At 41.8% G+C, this 20,421-nt stretch overlaps 1 protein-coding gene across 1 annotated transcript in view; it reads right to left on the bottom strand.

Annotated features, from left to right (window-relative positions):
* Positions 1–12,428: 12,428 nt before the first annotated feature.
* Positions 12,429–20,421, bottom strand: part of HERC4 (HECT and RLD domain containing E3 ubiquitin protein ligase 4) — a 222,644-nt gene continuing 214,651 nt past the window's right edge. Inside the window, exons 24-25 of the mRNA XM_063961615.1 lie at positions 15,166–15,268; positions 12,429–13,152 (exon numbers count right to left, since the gene is read on the bottom strand). Coding sequence (XP_063817685.1) covers positions 12,944–13,152; positions 15,166–15,268 — 312 coding nt within the window. The 3' untranslated portion in view covers positions 12,429–12,943. The remainder of the gene's footprint in view (positions 13,153–15,165; positions 15,269–20,421) is intronic.

Below are 20,421 nucleotides of genomic sequence, written 5' to 3'. Positions count from 1 at the left end.
AACACCAAAAATCACGCTCCTCCGCACGTTTTACCTTAAAAAAAAACCACACACACACTACATGCCTCAATACCAATAAACACGTGAGGCCGCTAACCTCCACGCCACCGAGCCTCTGCTTACTCAGTGCCTTCCTACAGGATCCCGAATTTCCGGGGTTCAATCCACTCACACTTACTTTTCAACAACCCACACTTTTAGATTTTCTGTACAGAAAAAAATCACTCCCTTTGATTGATAGCTTGCCCCAGAGGTAGTAGACTTATAAAAAGAATTTGAGTAATCTGTCTAAAATCGGACAGTTACTTGTTAATGTATAACTATAAGTCTTTTATCCCACCTCAAAATTAACTTCTATTGTGTAGCAAACTTGCGCTAGCTAACGTATGGAATTTTGCGTAATTACGCAACAGTGAGTGTAATTGTGAGCATGTGCGCGTTCCGGTACACACGCTACACGTACATTTGTACTGTGCCACGTGGGAACAGTGCGTTTGCACTTACGTATTCCTACGTATGAATATATGCAGCAACCACACTTATATCAATGTAAGCAATAGAACAAACTTTTGCTTCTATTGCTATTGATTAATACACACTACTTCCTTTGTTCCCCACACACACTGAAAGTCACCCACGTGGATAACTTCCTTTGTTTGCTGCCCAAACTTTTAGGCAGGAACAGAGTCTTGTATGTGCTTTACAGGTAACCACTGAACAAATATAACAAATGTATAACAAATAACTTATCCGATTCTATGCAGACCTATAATGACTATTACAACCTATGGCAACAATATATGAGACTATTTGCAAAATATCTGTACGCTTGTGCATATTTTCGCGCCAATGGACTCAAAGAAAAATAGCTTTTCTTTGTTGTCCCTTGGTTCGCACCAGCACCTCTGAGACTATGTAAGACAGACATGGTTTAACAACATTAGGTAGTATTAACAACACAAAACAAAAATTGTTTTACTTTAGATGCATCCCCACCCAGAGGCGGATTGGCCATAGGGTTCACAGGGAAGATTCCCGGTGGGCCGACGCACCCGTAGGGCCGGTTTTGTTTTAGGACATGTGGTCCTTTTTATAGACATAATGAATAAGATGTAAAATAATTTGCATATATAACATTGACTTTGCCACTTAGCCTGTGATTGCAGATGATCTAGTGTATGCTCTGTCTGCCTGCTTGGCTGACATATAAGATTGAGTGAATAGTGATTGGGATACGGTTGGTGTAATAAGCAAGAAAATATATCTTTCTAAAGAATGATATAGTTTCCTAAATTCTGAAGGTGTATCATATAATGTGCTCAGAATATTTAATTTTATTTATTTTTAACTTCCCCTTGATGCTGGACATGCCCACTATCTGGAAAGTCTTGGGGGGAGGGTGCTGCTGCCATGGCCCATGGCTAGACCTTACACCTCTGATGCTGCCCGTGTGGGGCCACTAGTACAAATTTTTCCAGGGCCGCTTTTTATTCCCAATCCGCCCCTGTCCCCACCGTCTGTTAGGCCCTGCAAGTCCGCGAGTGTGAGATGAACCAGACAGAGCCCCCAACTGTTAAGTTCGATTAAATTACAAGGAAAAGCAATACATAATTACACTTAGGTTTGAGCCGCTGCACATAAATATAACCGCTAAATGTGTATATACGTTGCGCATACACGCCGACTCGTCATGCGCACAATATAGCGTCACGAGTGGCTGCATACACTTTACCCCAAACAAGAATGGAATGCAACACCAGTAGTTAAATGTTATGTTGTGGTCCAATGCATCAACAGCATTTACTTAAGAATATACACATAAAAAAGGTACAACAATATACAGGGAAGAGCTACAACCAATAATACATACATTTAAACGTGGGCGCTCAGTCAGTCTTGGCAAGATCACCTCAGAGAATAGGGACTGAGCCTGGCCAGGAGGCCTCTCTTTTATACAGTGTGTCCAAATACAGTACAATGGGAAGTGTAAGCTCTTCTTTCATAGGTCAGTGGGCAGGTCATTTACAGTACATGAGGGGTCATAGGATGGTTTGAATGAATGGGCGATGCTTGGTCCAGGTGTACTTGCAGGTGTTCGCCACTGGGTTCCCGCCGAATATCCTGAGTACAGTATCATAACAGTTTGCGAATATTACATTTCTGCATATATCTACACGCAGAAACATGCAATCTACTGCAAATAGCAACCGGAATGTAGATCTTCAAATACTGCACATCTGGATACCAAACACTAAGTCTTAGCCTTGCTCCATCCCCTCACATCCTGTAAACGTGAATAGGTCTGTTGTTTTACCTTTTAAGTGCATGTAAATTGCTGACAAAGTGTGTGGAGACTATGTGTAAATTATGCACTATGTGAATAAAGTACTGAATATGTCTGTGGCTTTTCTGTGCGAATGCGTTTGCTACCGTATATATCATTGCCACGTGTTAATATGCAAGGCCTGGGTACGTAGCATGCGTGTATGCGTGCGCACGGCGGCAACGCGCACAAAAAGAGGCCACTCTGTTTGGAGTTTGCACGTGTGTGTGTAATAATTTTGACTTCGACAGCACAAAGGGCGGTTGGATGTGCAGAACCCCCTTCAAAATGTCTGAACCTCAGGGAGAGAAGCCAATTGTTTGTGGAAGAAAATGGATAAGGCTGAACTCTGGACTTTTATGGAGCCCAAACGTAAGCCCACATCCACACCTGGCTGCACAAAAAGGAGAAAACGTCTCAGATGAAATTCCACCACAGGAAATTTCCTGTTCTCACACTAAGAGACGTATTTTCTCCAAATATGGTGGTAATGTTTAGACGTTACCCCCTTTCTGGCTTGTATCAGGGTTGGAATAACCCTATCTGGGATTCCTTTCCGGGCTAGAATTTAATGCTCAACCTCCATGCCGTCAAACGTAGCCGCAGTAAGTCTTGATAGACAAACGGCCCCTGATGGAGAAGGTCGTCGCAAAGAGGTAGAGGCCACGGGTGCTCTAGGAGCATCTACAGTAGATCCGCATACCAGGCCCTTCTTGGCCAGTCCGGAGCAATGAGAATTGCTTAAACCTTTTCCCTTTTTATTCTTTTGAGAATCTTAGGGATCAATGGGAGTGGTGGAAACATGCACACCATCTGGTAGACCAATGGAGTCACCACAGCGTCCACCGCCACTGCTTGAGGGTCCTTGACCTGGAACAATACAGCTTGAGCTTCTTGTTGTGACGAGAGGCCATCATGTCGATTTGTGGAATTCCCCACCGACATGTCAAGCACCCGCACACCTCCAGGTGCAGGCCTCACTCTCCTGGGTGGAGGTCGTGTCTGCTGAGGAAGTCTGCTTCCCAGTTGTCTACTCCTGAAATGAAGATCACGGACAATGCCACAGCGTGCCTTTCTGCCCAGAGGAGAATCCTTGTTACCTCTGACATTGCTGCTCTGCTCTTTGTTCTGCCCTGTCTGCTTATGTACATTTCTGCCTTCAAATTGTCCGACTGAACCTGAATGGCTTGATCTTGAAGAAGATGCGATGCCTGTAGAAGGGCGTTGTATATGGCCCTTAATTCCAGAATGTTGATCGGGAGAATGGCTTCCTGACTTGACCATCTTCCTTGGAACTGTTCCCCATGGGTGACTGCTCCCCAACCTCTGAGGCTTGCGTCTGTGGTTAGCAGAATCCAATTTTGAATCCTGAACCTCCGGCTTTCGATCAGGTGAGATGTCTGAAGCCAGAAGAGAATTCTTGGCGTTTGGCGACAGATGGATCCTCTGGTGCATGTGAAGATGCGATCCAGAGCATTTGTCCAACAGATCCAACTGGAAGGGCCTTGCGTTAAACCTTCCATACTACAGTGCCTCGTAAGCTGCCTCCATCTTCCCCAGAAGGCGAATGCATAGATGCACCGATATCCGGGTTTGTCTTAGAACATCCCGCACCATTGACTGGATCACCAATGCCTTTTCCAACGGAAGGACCACCTTCTGTGCTTCCATATCCAGTATCATCCTTAGAAACGGAAGCCTCCGTGTTGGTTCCAGATGAGATTTTGGTAGGTTCAGAATCCACCCGTAATTCTGAAGCAGTCGGGTTGAAAGGGCAATGTTGTCTAACAACCTCTCTGTGGATGGTGCTTTTATCAGGAGATCGTCCAGGTATGGTATTATGTTCACAGAGGAGAAACTTTATCTCTGCCATTACCTTGGTGAACACCCTCAGTGCCGTAGAGAGGCCAAATGGCAGGGCCTGGAACTGGTAGTGACAGTCCTGTAAGGCAAACGTTAGATAAGCTTGATGAGGCGGCCAAATCGGAATATGAAGATACGCATCCTTGATATCCAGAGACACCAAGAATTCCCCTTCCTCTAGACCTGAGATCACCACTGTCAAAGTCAGAAAAATATCTCTACACACACTGCCATATTTGCACCTCATATTGGTCCGCGCTGCGCATGCGTACGCTCTCCCGTACGTGCACATACTCACAGTCGCGGGCACCCGCAGGCGCACGGTATGCGTATTTACGGTAGAGTTTATGTAATCGTAGCGTGCGACTCATTCGTTACATATTTTCAGTAATAATGTATTTTGTAGATCATGGTCCCTTTGATAGATTCTGAAAGTTTGGTTAATATAGAATGTTCATGAACAGAGAAATCCCTCTTTGTTTGATACGAAGGGTCAGACAGGAGTAATACAGTGGTGTTTAGTATCCATCGGAAGAATATTTAATTAGAAATATTCCGGTGTTGGTTTGAAGCAGATCAATCGCTCGTGCGAATAGTTATGGACATAAGAAGTTTATGAACATTTACTTTATTTGCACTTTATTACCCATGCGGCGGGAAACCCAGTTTCCCTCCCACCTGAGCAGTTGGAAATAGTCACAGCCCACCTGTATGAATCAACCTATGACCTTTTGTTATAATGCGAAGCCGAATTCCTGTGTCCAATGAACAATGAGATTGTAGGGACCATTGAATTGTATTGTGTGTGGGGCATAAATAGGCAGGCCGACCATATCCAGGACACTCTCTTCAACGGTTCTCATTGCTGATAATCGGGAGCTGGATATCGAGGCGCATGCGATCGTTTCCCCTTGTGCGTAAGTTTTCTCCGCAGTCATATTGTCTTGATGTTATTGTAAGCCATCTCTCTCTCCCCTCTTTCTCCCTTATTTTCCCTTGATTGTATTGTATTGTATTGCATTGTATTTCCTGTGTAGTTATCTGGTTAGTTAGTCTATGTTATATTGTAGTGTATGATTTGTTCTGTGATTCTTTTGCAAGTATAATAGTCATAATACATATAATAGGTTTTGGACCCTAAGCCCAGGTATCTGTGTATTTCTTATAGTATTGAGTATTCCCTGAGCGTCGGTGACGCCCAAGCAGCTTTGTAGTTAATCAGGTTACACCAGGTTGCATTTACACTCTAACACCACACTAAGGTTTACTGTATATTTCGCTGTTAATGGTATAGATATAAAGGTTTAACGTTGTAAGCGTCTGCACCGCTGGTGATCTCCTCGTGGTCCCGAGCGTCCGCTACGCTATAGCGAATCATTACGTTAGTCGGCAGCCACTAGCGTGCCTGCCTGTGATCTCTGGGCCGTAAGCGAACGTGACGCTTGAGCGTCTCGACTACGGTTGAGCGATCGTTACGCAACTTGCGTACCCTTACGGTACTTCTTACGTAGATAGCGTATAGTGTTCTTAGACCTCTTAAAGTGTTTTATATACGATAAATATTTAGCTTTATCACCGCTCTCAGAGACTCCATCTTGAACTTGAACACCCGTAAGTACGGGTTCGACGACTTGAGATTTAAAATGGGCCTTACCGAACCGTCCAGTTTTGGAACTACAAACAGGTTGGAATAATAACCCTGACCTTGTAGCTGAAGTGGAACTGGAACAATGATCTGAGTCTGTACCAGTTTTAAAATTGCTTCCTGGAAAGTCATACTTGCTTCTTGAGACGCTGGTAAGCCTGATTCGAAGAATCTGTGAGGTGGGAGTTCCTGAAACTCCAGTCTGTAGCCCTGGGCTATAAGATCTTTGACCCAGGGATCCTGGCATGACGTTACCCATATGTGACTGAAGAGTCTCAAATGGGCTCCCACCTGCCTGTCTTCCAGGCAGTGCGGTCCACCGTCATGCTGAAGGCTTAGAGGAAGCAGAACTGGGGTTCTGTTCCTGTGAACCTGCAGTTGCTGGTTTTCTGGGTTTACCTCTATTGCCTTTAAAGGCCGTAGAAGAACCTTTGGTTTTGTTTTTAAACTTCGCTGTCTGAAAGGACTGCACAGTTGGAGCAGTGTAGGATTTTATAACCGGGGGAGCTGCGGAAGGAAGGTATGTAGACTTACCCGTCGTAGCCTTTGATATCCACGTATCCAGTTCATCTCCAAAAAGGGCTCCACCTGTGAAAGGTAGGCTTTCCACGCCTTTCCTGGAATCCGCATCCGCAATCCACTCGCGTAGCAACAAGACCCTGCGTGCTGACACTGCCATGGCAGTGGTGCGTGCATTGAGTAAACCAATTTACTTTATGGCCTCCACCATAAAGTTAGCAGAATCCTGTATATGTTGTAGGAGTAAAATTATGTCCCCCCTGGATAAAGAATCTAATCCGTCAATTAGATTACCTGAACATTTTGCAATGGCCCTAGAGATCCATGCACAAGCTATAGTGGGTCTCTAGGCCACCCCCGCAGCTGTGTACAGAGATTTGAGAGTGATCTCAATCTTGCGATCTGCAGCATCCTTCAAGGAAGCTGCCCCAGGAACAGGTAAAACTATCTTACGAGAGAGCCTAGAAACCGATGCGTCAACTATCGGTGGGTTTTCCCATTTTTTCTGATCATCCTGAAGAAACGGGAAGGATGTGAGTAACCGTTTTGGGACCTTAAACTTCTTGTCAGGATTTACCCAAGTTGCTTCAAATAGGGAATTTAACTCCTTAGATGCAGGGAAAGTAGCTGAGGATTTTTTTTTTCACATTAAAATAAGATTCCTCCTCATCCTCTGACACCTTATCATGGATGTTCAGGACGTCTCTAATAGCTTCTATCAGGGCCTGTATTCCCTGTGACAAAGCAGGATCCCCCCCTCCTGAGTCCACCTCACCCTCCTCTGGGTCTGATACATCATCGGTATCAGCCTGCATGATTTGGGCCAGGGTACGCTTCTGTGGACAAATGGCAGGGGTCTGAGACGCTGGAATGACCACTGAATCTCTATTCATCAGGTCATCAACAGATTGCTTTAAGTATTGCGTCTCCTTCTCATTTTGGGATAATTTATTTGAAATCATCCCTTCTAATGAATCTAACCATACTGGTTCAGATCCACTAGCCTGAGAATGTGTACTATCCTGAGTACACGGCAGTGAGCTCCCAGACTGAGAGAAACACACTGCTGTGCATGAAACACACTCCTTTGACATAGTAAATGTAAAAGAACACACACACATACAGTGATGAATAGGTTAAAAGCACAGTTAACATGCTCCCCCCCTTTGCTATGACTCCCTGGTACTGCTGAGGCAAGCTGAAGTCCTTGTGGACGGGCTGAATTCCCTGCCAGTCTGTCTGTGTAGAGCTGCAGAGGGAAAATGGCACTCGTGAGCCCACTCATAGTGAAGCCCCACCCCCATAATGGCGCGCAGTCTTCACGTTTTTTTTATACTGGCTGAGGTATGTTTGTTGCTTAACAGTGGGTTAGAACCCCTGTAAGTTAGTTTGCCAGTGTGGGTATTTCATTAGTGGCTCAGCACGCCCCTCACAGCAGGACACATGCACCACATGTCATCCTGAGCACTGGAGCGCAGCCTTCATGTCAGCGCTGTGCTCCATACCCTCATGCCGCCATTGAAGCTGGTGACCTGCTAACCGGGACACCGGCCGTCTACTCACCACTCTTCTGTCTTCTGGCTCTGTTAGGGGTGGCGGCATGCTGTGGGTCTGTATGCTCGCCGTGGTGGGGCTTGCGAATAGGACCCTCAGGAGCTCAGTGTCCTGTCAGCAGGGAACGGGATCATTAACCCTGGAGGAGGTTGGGCCGTTCCCCCCCTAAGTCCCACGAAGCAGGCAGGCTGTTGCCAAACAGCACCATCTGAAAACAACAAACAGCAAAATAAATGTAGAAAACTCTTCAGGAGCTTCCCTAAGCGTGACCGACTCCTCCGGGCACATTTTCTAAACTGAGTCTGGTAGGAGGGGCATAGAAGGTGGAGCCAGCCCACACTATCAAGTTCTTAAAGTGCCCATGGCTCCTAGTGGACCCGTCTATACCCCATGGTACTAATGTGGACCCCAGTATCCTCTAGGACGCAAGAGAAACTAGGCACAATTAAATGGAAGCATTATTAAGTCTTCAGTATATAATAATATTTTTATGCTACTTGGCACATTACAAACCACCTGCATCTGTCAGAACAATAATGAAGGGGGTATCTGATAGAGGAAAGTGATCACTTATGTTGCACAATAATTTCGGACACATTCACAAACCTAATGCAGCATCAACTCTAAGTAGCCCTATTCACTGCACGTGTGTCAATGCACAGAGGATCCCAGTTGGAATCCCGACAAACAGCATGATCCTGACGGTCAGAATACCAACACATCCCGAAGGTAAGTACCGGTTTTGGGGTTAGGCACTAGGGGAGGTGTCAGGGTTTAGACCGCCCAGGGATGGAGATCAGCTGTCTCGGCATCTTACACCCATATCTCAGCCACCTTAAGTTCTCCAAATACTCGATAGCAATACCGCAGTTGTGGTATTTCGAAGAAATGTTTAACAGGTACTTATGAAAGTGCATGCTAGAAGGAGATTCTATGGGAGAGAATAATTATGTTCTGAGTGAGGCAGCTTCCTTGAATGAAGTGTTCTGAAGCAGAACATGGCAACACCCTCCTATATATAAGTCTCATTTATCTTTAATGTACTGATGAATAAATTTACCTCAGTGTTCTGGCCGAATCCAACCATTTTGACCATGGAATTAGCCTACATTTTTGTTATATTAATTTATAGACAATCATCTTTCCTCCCCACTCTACCTGAGCAAGAGGAGCAATTTTCTATCGTATAGGGGTGGAAACTTTAAAAGTGTATAAACACGTATGGAATGTATCCATTGTTGTAGGATACATTTTTTCGCTACAGCTGATATAATTAACAATAGCTTACGACAACCTGGAGATATTCTAGAAGTGGTTGTCAGTATGCCAAAAATGGCCCATTCAGGGGATAAAGGTAGAAAATTAACCAAATCTGAAATAGCAAATTGTTTTATTTGAAGCCAGAATTTTTTAATATGGGTACAGTCCCATAAACAGTGAAAAAGAGTAGCCTCTGGTCGATTGCACTTTGAACATGCCGAATTGGGAGACAACCCCATCAACTGACAGCGAGAAGGCGATAGGTATCCCCTATAGAAAATTTTAAAGAACATTTCCTGGTACATAATAGTTGGGAGGGTACGATTGGAATATAAAAGTGCTTTTAGAATGGTTGCTTCACTAAGATCAGGAAAGTGTCTCTGCCATCTAGTAATGCCTGTGTCGTAGTGGCCTTCATAATACGGTGTTCTTAGTATTTTATAAAACATAGAGATAGCTCCTCTAGCGTTAAATAAAGATTGAAAGGCGATATCCAACTGGTTCATCCAGTCCACGGAAGAAAGATAGGAAGTCGCTTTGGAGACATAATGTTGTGCTTGCATAAAGGCAAAATTGTGAATTTGTAAAAAGGAAAATTTAGATTGAGCCTGAGAAAAAGTAAGAGTATGTTTTGTGGTTGCATCAGTAAGCTGACGAATTGTAGTAAGCCCCTGTTAGGCCCATAAAGTAAAGGGAGCAGAAGCCAAACCGTGTTGAAAGTTCATATTGCCAAGCTAAGGAAGAAACAAAGAGTATGAGGCGTTAAGTCTCCATTTATTGCGGATCGTATGCCAAACTGACCATGCTGACATTAAGAGAGGGTTGTCTAATATTTCTGTTGGGATGTCAGATTTATGAGAGTGTAGAAAATAGACCAAATCTATATTGGTAAGGAAGGATTGTTCTACTAAATAATTGGAATATAATTCAGAGTGTGAAATCCAATCTTTAATATGTCTACATACAGCAGCATAGTTGTAGATTTCCATATTTGGAAAGTTAATACCTCCCTCAGATTTAGTTCTTTGTAATAACCGTAGACTGAGGCGAGGTTTTGTTTTTTTCCAAATAAATTGTCGGAAGGCCGCATCTATTCGTTTAAGATCTGTCTTGGTAAACACAAGTGGTAGAACCTGAATAGGATACAGCAGCTTCGGGAAGGCAATCATCTTTATAAGGTTTGCTCTTCCCAAGTAAGATAACCGTAAATGCTGCCAGTCATCCAACTCTTTAAAGGACTGTATCAATAGTACTTTTTATATTAATGGTATATAAATCATAGATATTTCTAGGGAGGCGAATCCATGTCCTTTCTCTCTCCTTGTCCTGCTCTTCCATACCTTTCTCTTCTCTTCCTTTCTCTTCTCTCTTTATTCTCTCTTCTTGGAAGATTACTTTCTTCCTGATTGATAATATATCGTCTTGATACATTATGGATTCTATAAATTGGATGGAACATTTTGTACTACAGTTATTTTCTAATATATTGGTTATTTACTCATTATTCCACTTACTGCTTTGTTGGCATTATAACGAAAAATGTTTATATGGAAAATTGAAAATAAAAAAATTTTTGAAAAAAAAAAGTGTATAAATTTCACTTCTTCACCCTGCAGAATTGGTGCCAAATTAGTCAGTGATGAGTAAAACGGCAAAGCTGGTCTTATTCAGCAACAATGCAAGTCGATGATCCAGGATTGTACCACAGGGGCACAAACGAAGATGTTTTACAGTACTGTATGTAGGCATTTCCTTGACTAGTATAGAAACATTACAGACCTATTTATGTTATCTGGTGTATGGTTTGATGGTGGGTATTTAATCACCTGTACTATCTGGGCTGGTAATAATTGTGTGGGCAGTGTGCTGGGTTGGTGTTTACTAAATGGGTACCTCTGTTGACTGGAACACAACCATGTGGGTTCCTCTGCTGGCACATATAAAGCCCAGAAACAAAAAGGGGCATTCTTTTTTAACCAGTGAAATATGCTTCCTTTCTCCCCTCAATTTATAATATATTCAATGTAATAATGATAAACCTGGAGTTGACATACAAAGACAGTTACACAGAATAGGTGAAGATATCAGAAAAGTCTCCCACCAGCTACTCAATCTTCTACCCACTGATATTTCTGATAATGTCAATGTCTGAGACTCTCTTTACCATCATGGAATTTCCCCACTGAGCTGAAGACAAGTGTTTAAACAAATCCTGTTTTCCCAGTTTAACGCCAAGAGGCCCATTTATTAACTTAATTTTTAATAAAATAATGTGAAAAAGGGTGTTTTCACACCCTTTTCACATTATTTTAGTATCACCTGAATGTATTAAATGGCATTTGGAGCTTTTTTTAGTAAGCCACATCGAAATCCCTATACTTATAATGGGAAATGCAATGTGGTCAAATTTACTAAGAAAACAAAATGTGAAAAAATACTGCAGTGTGCCCTGTGATAATCTCGCCAGCCTGAGCTGGCGAGATCACAGGGCAGCACTGTGATAGGCAGGTATTTGCCTAGCTTTCTCTGCCCCTGGCAGAGAAAGCTGAGCGGGACCCAGCTCCAGTGATCAGCTATGTGTGTCCGATGGACACACAAGCTGATCAAAGTGTTTAGAAAAAAAAAGTTAAAATAAAATAAAAATCATACTCACCTGTACAGGGAGCCGGTGTCCGCAGCTCCGGTGAGCGCTGCCAGGCGCCGGGTCCCCCAAATGCTGTGCTGTGGCTCCGGTGCAGTAAAGTGGCGCTGCAAAGCAGCAGCGCACTTTACAGCACCGAGGGTCACCGCAGCGCACAGGATCCGGTGCCCAGCAGAAGTAGCGCGAACCAGCTGCCTGGACAGGGGAGTACACTATCCAGCAGGGGGCCGGGGGGGGGGGGGGGGGGGGGGTTGCGATAGGAGGGGGTGTCGACCGGTCGGCGGCGCATGTGCAGCAGGACATCGGGGTATTTTTTAACGATGATGCTGTGGAGTGTCATCGCATGTCCCTGCATGCAATAACGGATACATCCATGCGATACAAGGATGTGGATGGTGATAAATAGGCCCCTTGGTGAGAGTCCAGGTAAGAAGACGACCACCAAAGCATGTAGCTTCCACACTGAGACCATAAGTCTGACTGCGACAATGTATGGAACAGTGGTTAAAAAAAGATGATAAACAATAAGAAATGCCTTATTATCTTTTCAAAGGTGATTTCAACAGACATAGGAAGAGCTGATTCCGCTTAAAAAAATATGACATAAAAATACAACTGTGAAATCCTAATGTAAAAACTTTTTATTTTCCATAGAGTCCTTTACAAAGGTGTGTATAGTGTAAAATAAATGTTTAGGGATTTGCAGCACACGGATGATAAGATGAAGCCTGTGTCCACATAATACCTAATTTATTTGATGTCAGAACAAAGTGACAGTTATGGGTATATACAATATGAAGGTGCTGTGTGTTTCAGCCTGTACAAAAGCCATCAGAAAACCATGTACATAGAATATTAAATATCATTTTGGCCTGGCTCAGTTATAAGAGACTATGGGCTAAATGTCATAGCCTGCGAGCTGCCAGTGGTGCAGGACTTTGTGCGAGAATGCCCATATTTTTACAGTGGCAATAATTTACAAGGCAAAATCAGGTTGGTTCTGCCTTGTAAATGATTGGTGCTTTAAAAATACGGGCATTCTAGCACAAAGTCCTACACCACTGGCAGCTCGCAGGCTATGACATTTAGCCCTATATATGAACTGGGAAGGTATGGAACATCCTCTGTACAGGCTCTTTTATACCAGGTTGAAACCTTCATAATGGTCAATAGCCTGGATCAGCTTCTCTTTCAGCGTCTCTTTGTTGGTATATTTCGGGAGATCCAACAGATTGAAACATGTATGAGCAACTGGCAGGAAACTATCCCCGCCTCCTGTAGGTTGTATAATAAGTTTTAAACTTTTCATTCCAAGAATAGGGATCCGATCGCTGCCAGTCAGGAACACTGTAAAGAAGCCAAAATACATAGTGAAAGGACAGGGTATATATATTACAGGTGACAAAGTTAAAAATGTTTATATATAATCTATTTGTGCAAGTAGTAAACAAAGTTGATTTTACAACACGTAGATAACACTTCTTTCCAATTAAAAAAAAATGTAAACCTTTCACTGTTAGGGCATACTTTATCCACACCAGAGAGTTACTCAATACTTCCAACTCCTATGTATTACACCTTCCACGCATATAACATTTACCTCCTGCAGACATTGTTATGATCACAAAAGCTCAACCTCACCCGCCCCCTCGTAATCCACCTTTAAAGTCATTTTTTTATATGGTCACACAACTTGTCTTTGACTTCTAACAGCCTAACATTTCCCGTAAACAGTACATGAACTGATTTTATACAATGTTCAGAAACGTCCAGTGAAAAAGTGTTCATATCTCACTCCAGGTGGAGTATTAGCAATAAGGTGGAAGCTCCCCTTTAAAACATGCCTCTTTCCATTAAGCTTTGGATTCTCACGGAGTATGAGCAGATAAGTAGGTGAACAATGGTAAGGTGATATATAAAAACACAACTTTACTAATAGTGAACACATACATCTACGTTTCCAAATATATTCCTAAATGCACAGTTGTGCCATAAAGATAGAGAAATGGGTGACTTATAAAGACAGAGGAATGGGTGACTGGTGAGAGATGTACTAAGCCTTGGAGAGACATAAAGTACCAGACACTCCGCTCCTAACTGCCATGTGCAGGCTGTGTTTGCAAAATGACAGGAGTGGATTGGATGATACTTTCTCTCCGCTTTATTTCTCTCAGAGCTTTAATAGATCTCCCCCTAAATATGAAATTAAGTCTAAGCAAAAATGGGGACACTTATTAAAGTTGGAAAAATGGTGGCCGCTATATCTCTTAAAGTTCATAATTTTACAAGTGGCTTGTCTTAATAATATGTAATTTCAGAAGGATTGTTTTCTCTACTATTGAATATTTTAATAAAGCTTTTTGAACAACAAAAGTGAATATAGGGCTAAGCAAAAATGGAGGCGCTCCTAAATCACAAGAATCCAATTAGATTGTGCAAGTCAATCAAACTTAACAGGTACAAGCGACTAGAGCAGGGAGAATATAAATCAACTATATACTGGCAAACTTGTAAGACCCCACAAAATATAGTCCAAATTGACGTTCGTCTTGGTCAGTATTAGAGGTCGACTCAGCAATAGGTATCAGCTTGTCCTTTTTCAAAGACGAGTGGTTGAGGAGCGGATCAGTAAATCAAATCAAGTGGTTAAAGACAATCTTGCATGTAATTTGGATATTTTCCGCAACATGTAAGGCTATGGTTTATAGGATGATACCAAGGACTAAGCAGTTTCAGCATCAAAAAGGAGACTTCAAACAACAAAGTTCTCTGAGGATAGTGCCTTTATGGTGGTGAAACGCATCAGGTTTTGGTATGTCTAGGAACCCTACAAATTTACAATTCGATCTTGGGTCATTCCATGATAACAAACGTTACATGTTTAAATATATTTCATGTGAAATATATTATTACTGAGCATGTGTTTTGATTATTTTGTGCAAAGTAAATGTTGTTTGTGTGGTACATGATATGCTTTAATTTTGATGCAAAGCTTGTCATAAAAACTGGTAACAAACGTTACATAAAAAGACCATTTTCATGGAATGACCCTCTTTGCTAAATATATGCTCCAGCTCCTAGTTTTTTAAACTAATAAAAAATTTTATTGTACAGTATTTAGCGTACATGTATTCATTACACCATTGGTACTCTGAGTTGTATAGCATATGTTTATCCTTTTATGCAAATATAGTATGACATTTATTGTAGTAAATATTATTTTGACATTACATAAAAGGGTGTATTGATCTTGTATATCAAGTTACCACCATCACTGTGCCTTTGTTTTTACAGCTGCATCAGAGCTAAATGGGTAACATGGCTGACAGAATTAGAGTACAAAATACAAACCATACTTACACAAAAACTGCTTTTTCTTTTCAAGCGATAATTCATGGAAAACCTCCCAAAATATTTTAATAGTTGGATGATCTGCCCAATACTCTCCTTTATATTCTGTATGCTAGATAAAACCACAAGATAAATATTACATTATAGTTTAGTGATGCACATTACAATTCAAAAACAAAAAAGTCAGGAGATAGGCAGCACAATGACTTGGAAAAAAAACAAAGCACTAGCAAAAAAACGTGTCTATTCACACAACTTGGGCATATAGAGCTGCCTTTTGCTTTTTATTTGTTTTATAATTCTTTATCTTGTATAGTCAGCAAAAATAGGAATAAACAAAGAAAAAAGACCAAAGACCAAAAAAAATCCCATCTTTTGCTTTTTAAAAACTAACCTGAAAGTTTTTTGTGCCTACTTTTGAAAAGAAAAGGAAAAAATGTGACTACAGAAGGGCAGTCAATTTCCACTTTAGGACCATTCCTTATACAGTATACATTTCAGCTTTATCCTATAATGATGCCTGGTCGAGCCTCATTTATATCTTATAGTAACCATGACCGTAACAGTACACCAGGACCCACGTGAAGAGTATGCCCTCCCTGCACTGACAACACCACGTTTCACTGGCAAACAGTTTCTCACGATTTGAATTCTTTACCTTGAAAAATATATGTGCAAAACAAAAGTTCTAAAGGCTGAATATAATGTTAACTGGGTAAACTTATTAAATATGATCAGTGATCTTACAATATTGGTGCGAGTCTGTAATAACTGACTGAAAGGATGCATCAGTTGTCAACTCAGAGAAGGGGAGAATACTAATATGTACACTATGAGGTATATGCAATTGTGGTCGAATTCCGGCTGGAATTTGACCGTTTTTGGATTCAACACAATTCGACAGTCGAAACCCTCCCGCCGGGACCCGAATTCGACATATTCAATAAATAACGGATTCGACAGTCCGGCTGTCGAAAAACGGACCAATTGACGAATAGTGGGCGGCCTGGTTTCAACTTCATGGACGGCACAAAAGTGTTAAAAAAAAAATCCTGAAAAAAAATGCGTGGGGTCCCCCCTCCTAAGCATAACCAGCCTCGGGCTCTTTGAGCCGGTCCTGGTTGTAAAAATATGGGGGTGAAAATGACAGGGGTTCCCCCGTATTTTAACAACCAGCACCGTGCTCTGCGCCTGGTGCTGGTGCCAAAAATACGGGGGACAAAAGACGTAGGGGTCCCCACGCATTTTTTTTCAGGATTTTTAACACTTTCAACACCCCTTCCAACTGAAAAACATGCACTGATCTCTCCATATTATTGGAGTTAGTAAAAAAAAAAATATTCTTTTAAAAAATCGATTAAATAATACTTGTGGCTCCTAAATAGACAAACCAAGTAGATAATCCCTTCAAATATAAATAGATATGCTATTAGCAATACAGAAAGTACCAAAAAATACATGTTTTTACAAAATTTTATTAGATCACGACAGAAAAATGAGGCGGAATGAAATTGACGAAATGACTGTCGAAAAGCACTGTTGTCGAATCGACATTCTTCAATTGAATATACTTTTGGCGAAAAGCCGCATTTATACATTGCAGACATGTCGAATTGAAAAAAATGTTGAATTGCAAAAAGTCGAAAATAAAACGGCAGTTTTTTGGTCAAAAAGTACTGTATTGAATTGTCGAATCCAATTCGACAGGTTTTCTGTGTCGAAAATTACCCGTTTTTCGACATTTTCGGCAATTCGACCGCAATTGCATATACCCCTATCTGCCCTGGAGAGCAGTGAGAAACTGTAATAATAATGGACGTGCAGACTGTATCATGTATGACAGTGTGCTTGCCATGCTATATAATAGGTTATTATAATCTTCCCCTTACAAGTGAAAACATAAAACATATGAGGTAACATTGTATGCTCACTTACATTTATCCAAGTGTGGTCACAATCTATGACAAATAGGATAACTGCTGTCATTGTGCCTGCAGCATATGTGAAGTCTAAAAGGCTTTCATGTACACAATTAGCTGCATTCTAAAACTAAGGTTTAAACAGTCCTGTTCTTCTAAATGGAACAGGAACTGTTGGATAAAGTTAATCAGACTTGCAACACAATATCTTAAAAATGCCAGCACTATCTCTAATGTGTGATTGAAAGTCATTTCTGAATAATATAGAACAACCACATGAACTTCTAAATTAGAACAATAGGCAAATATTCCTAATACAAGAAATCTCAAATTTGTGTACATCAGTATTTCCCAACTCCAATTTTCGGGGACCCCTAACAGTGCATGTTTTACAGATCTCTGCAGTACCACAATTAAAATAATTAGTTCCACCTATGGATATTTTAAAATACGTTAGCTAGTAATGACTACACCTGTGCACCGACTAGGAGATCTGGAAAACACGCAATGCTAGGGGTCCCTGAGAACTGGAGTTGGGAAACACTGTTGCACATTATGAATCAGCACACACTACAGTTATATTAACAGACATATTATACACAGACAGGACTTTGATTTCTTCTTTTTGTATTTTATGGCATCTCTATTTATAAGACATGTTACCTGGCCGCGGTACATGGGCAGGCATATTTGCGCAAATGTGTGCTAAGAACTTCAATTATACGCCATGTTAATTGTGAGGGTTTAGTTAAATTATTTTTCCTATCAGTGTTCTTAGTGCTAGGAGTGTGCATCTGCATTTCTCTTCCTCCAGCCTAGTATTAGAAGCCTCAGCATGATAGCACCTCCTGATATGTTTAGTAATAGGATGTGCAGTCCAGGTCCCCCCCTTTTTCCACTAAATGTTGCAGGCTCACAGACACGCATCTTGGCAAATCCATGTCATTCTTTGCATAAACAGGCATATTAATGTAGGTGACAGCCATCACAAGATGACATTGCAGGTCCACAGTTCTGCATTTATGTAAATACATAGATACAGCAACTGAGAGTCTACAACAGTCTCCCTGAGGAGTCATTGGCACATGGTCTGTATTGCAGTTACTGGATGTGTATGAACTACTGTACGACAACATTCATTCATATAACTGTGCAAGACATACTGATCTGCACATATTCATTCATATAACTTTGCAAGACATACTGATCTGCACATATTCATTCATATAACTGTGCAAGACATACTGATCTGCACATATTCATTCATATAACTGTGCAAGACATACTGATCTGCACATACAGACATACTATAATACAGATGTGAAATCCTTACCTGTGTTTTGGAAGTGGGAAAAAAAAACTTTTAATGCATAGAACATACAGACAAAAACACACTGCATGATAGCATGACTTAAAAATAATGCTAGATACAAAAGAGAGAGAGAGATATGTATTTTATTCCTAAGTGTATTTTGTTATTCTTATTCTTTAACAGTATAGATTATGGCAAACAAAACTTAGGAGGCTTTCCTGAACATATTTTAGGATTATTTATGTAAATGCATCCACTAGAGGGCCACACGTCCACCACTTGCAAAAATACTACAGTTTGAGTATCCCTTATCCAAAATGCTTGCTACCAGAGGTGTTTTGGATATCAGATTTTTCCGTATTTTGGAATAATTGCGTACCATCAGAGCCGCAACTAGGGGGGGGCTAGGGGGGCATGTGACCTGAGCGCCGGATCGGAGGGGGGGCCGTCATGATCAGTTTAATTCCCCAAACATCCCTCCTTATCTGCATCGTCCCTAACAACTCGTTATGCAGCCGCAGCAGCTAGTAGAGTCTGGAGCTTATGCTCCAGACTCTACTAGCTGCTGCGTCTGCCTAACAGGCCGGGCACAAAGCATTGCTGTGAATAAACTGAAAATAAACTACAGCTCCCAGCAGCCCTTGCTGCGGGAGCTGTAGTTTACTTTCACTTTCTTCTATGCACTCGCACGTTGTGCCCGCCCCGGCAGAGCTGGATAAAGAGGGGGCACAGGGAACAAGCTAACTCCCCAGCTGCCTTTAATCGTCACAGCAGTGCTGAGCTGAAGAAGAAGATTTAGCCGAAAGGGGGCGGGGCTACATGGCACTGTACACAGCGGCAGTCCAGCCAGCAACATGGGAGACAGAAGCTCACTGTGTAGCAGCAGAAGACCCTAAACAGTGAGTGTGACAAAGGGAAGGGGCACTGTATGTGTGTGTGACTACTATATATGTGTGTCTGTATGAATCTGAGCATGTGTGTGACTGTACATGAATATGTGTGTGTGTACATATATGTGTGCATGTATGTATACATGTGTGACTGTGTATACAGGTGCGTGACTATATGTGAGTGAATGTATGCTTGCGTGTATGTGTTTAGGTATGGGACAGCATGTATGTGTACAGGTGTGTGATTTTACGTATATTTATCAATGTACGGGCTATCTTCTCTTTTTTTCTTTATCCGTAGCCCCACAAAATGTCTACCTACATTCCCCCCCTCACATAAGAAGCCCTTTACCCTTGTGGAGGTTATATATATATATATATATATATATATATATATATATATATATATATATTTATTACACACATATATACACTGCTCAAAAAAATAAAGGGAACACTAAAATAACACATCCTAGATCTGAATGAATTAAATATTCTTATTAAATACTTTGTTCTTTACATAGTTGAATGTGCCGACAACAAAATCACACAAAAATTATCAATGGAAATCAAATTTATTAACCCATGGAGGTCTGCATTTGGAGTCACCCTCAAAATTAAAGTGGAAACACACACTACATGCTGATCTAACTTTGATGTAATGTCCTAAAAACAAGTCAAAATGAGGCTCAGTAGTGTGTGTGGAGTGTGTGTGGAGTCTTCTGCCGCCGATTTTGACGTCTTCTTGCTTCAACCCGCCGGCTTCTGTCTTCTGGCTCTGCGAGGGGGACGGCGGCGCGGCTCCGGGAACGGACGACCAAGGTTAAGTTCCTGTGTTCGATCCCTCTGGAGCTAATGGTGTCCAGTAGCCTAAGAAGCGCAACCTAGCCGCAGTTAGTAGGTTTGCTTCTCTCCCCTCAGTCCCACGTAGCAGAGAGTCTGTTGCCAGCAGAAGCTCTCTGAAAATAAAAAACCTAACTAAAATACTTTCTTAATAGCAAGCTCAGGAGAGCTCACTAGAATGCACCCAGCTCCTTCCGGGCACAGATTCTAACTGAGGTCTGGAGGAGGGGCATAGAGGGAGGAGCCAGTGCACACCAGTAGTACTAAATCTTTCTTAGAGTGCCCAGTCTCCTGCGGAGCC

This window comes from Pseudophryne corroboree, chromosome 3 (genome assembly GCF_028390025.1).
Source record: "Pseudophryne corroboree isolate aPseCor3 chromosome 3, aPseCor3.hap2, whole genome shotgun sequence".
In the NCBI taxonomy this organism is placed as follows: domain Eukaryota; kingdom Metazoa; phylum Chordata; class Amphibia; order Anura; family Myobatrachidae; genus Pseudophryne; species Pseudophryne corroboree.
The sequence above is the reverse complement of the archived record's forward strand: the minus strand, read 5'-3'. Positions and strand labels throughout refer to the sequence as shown.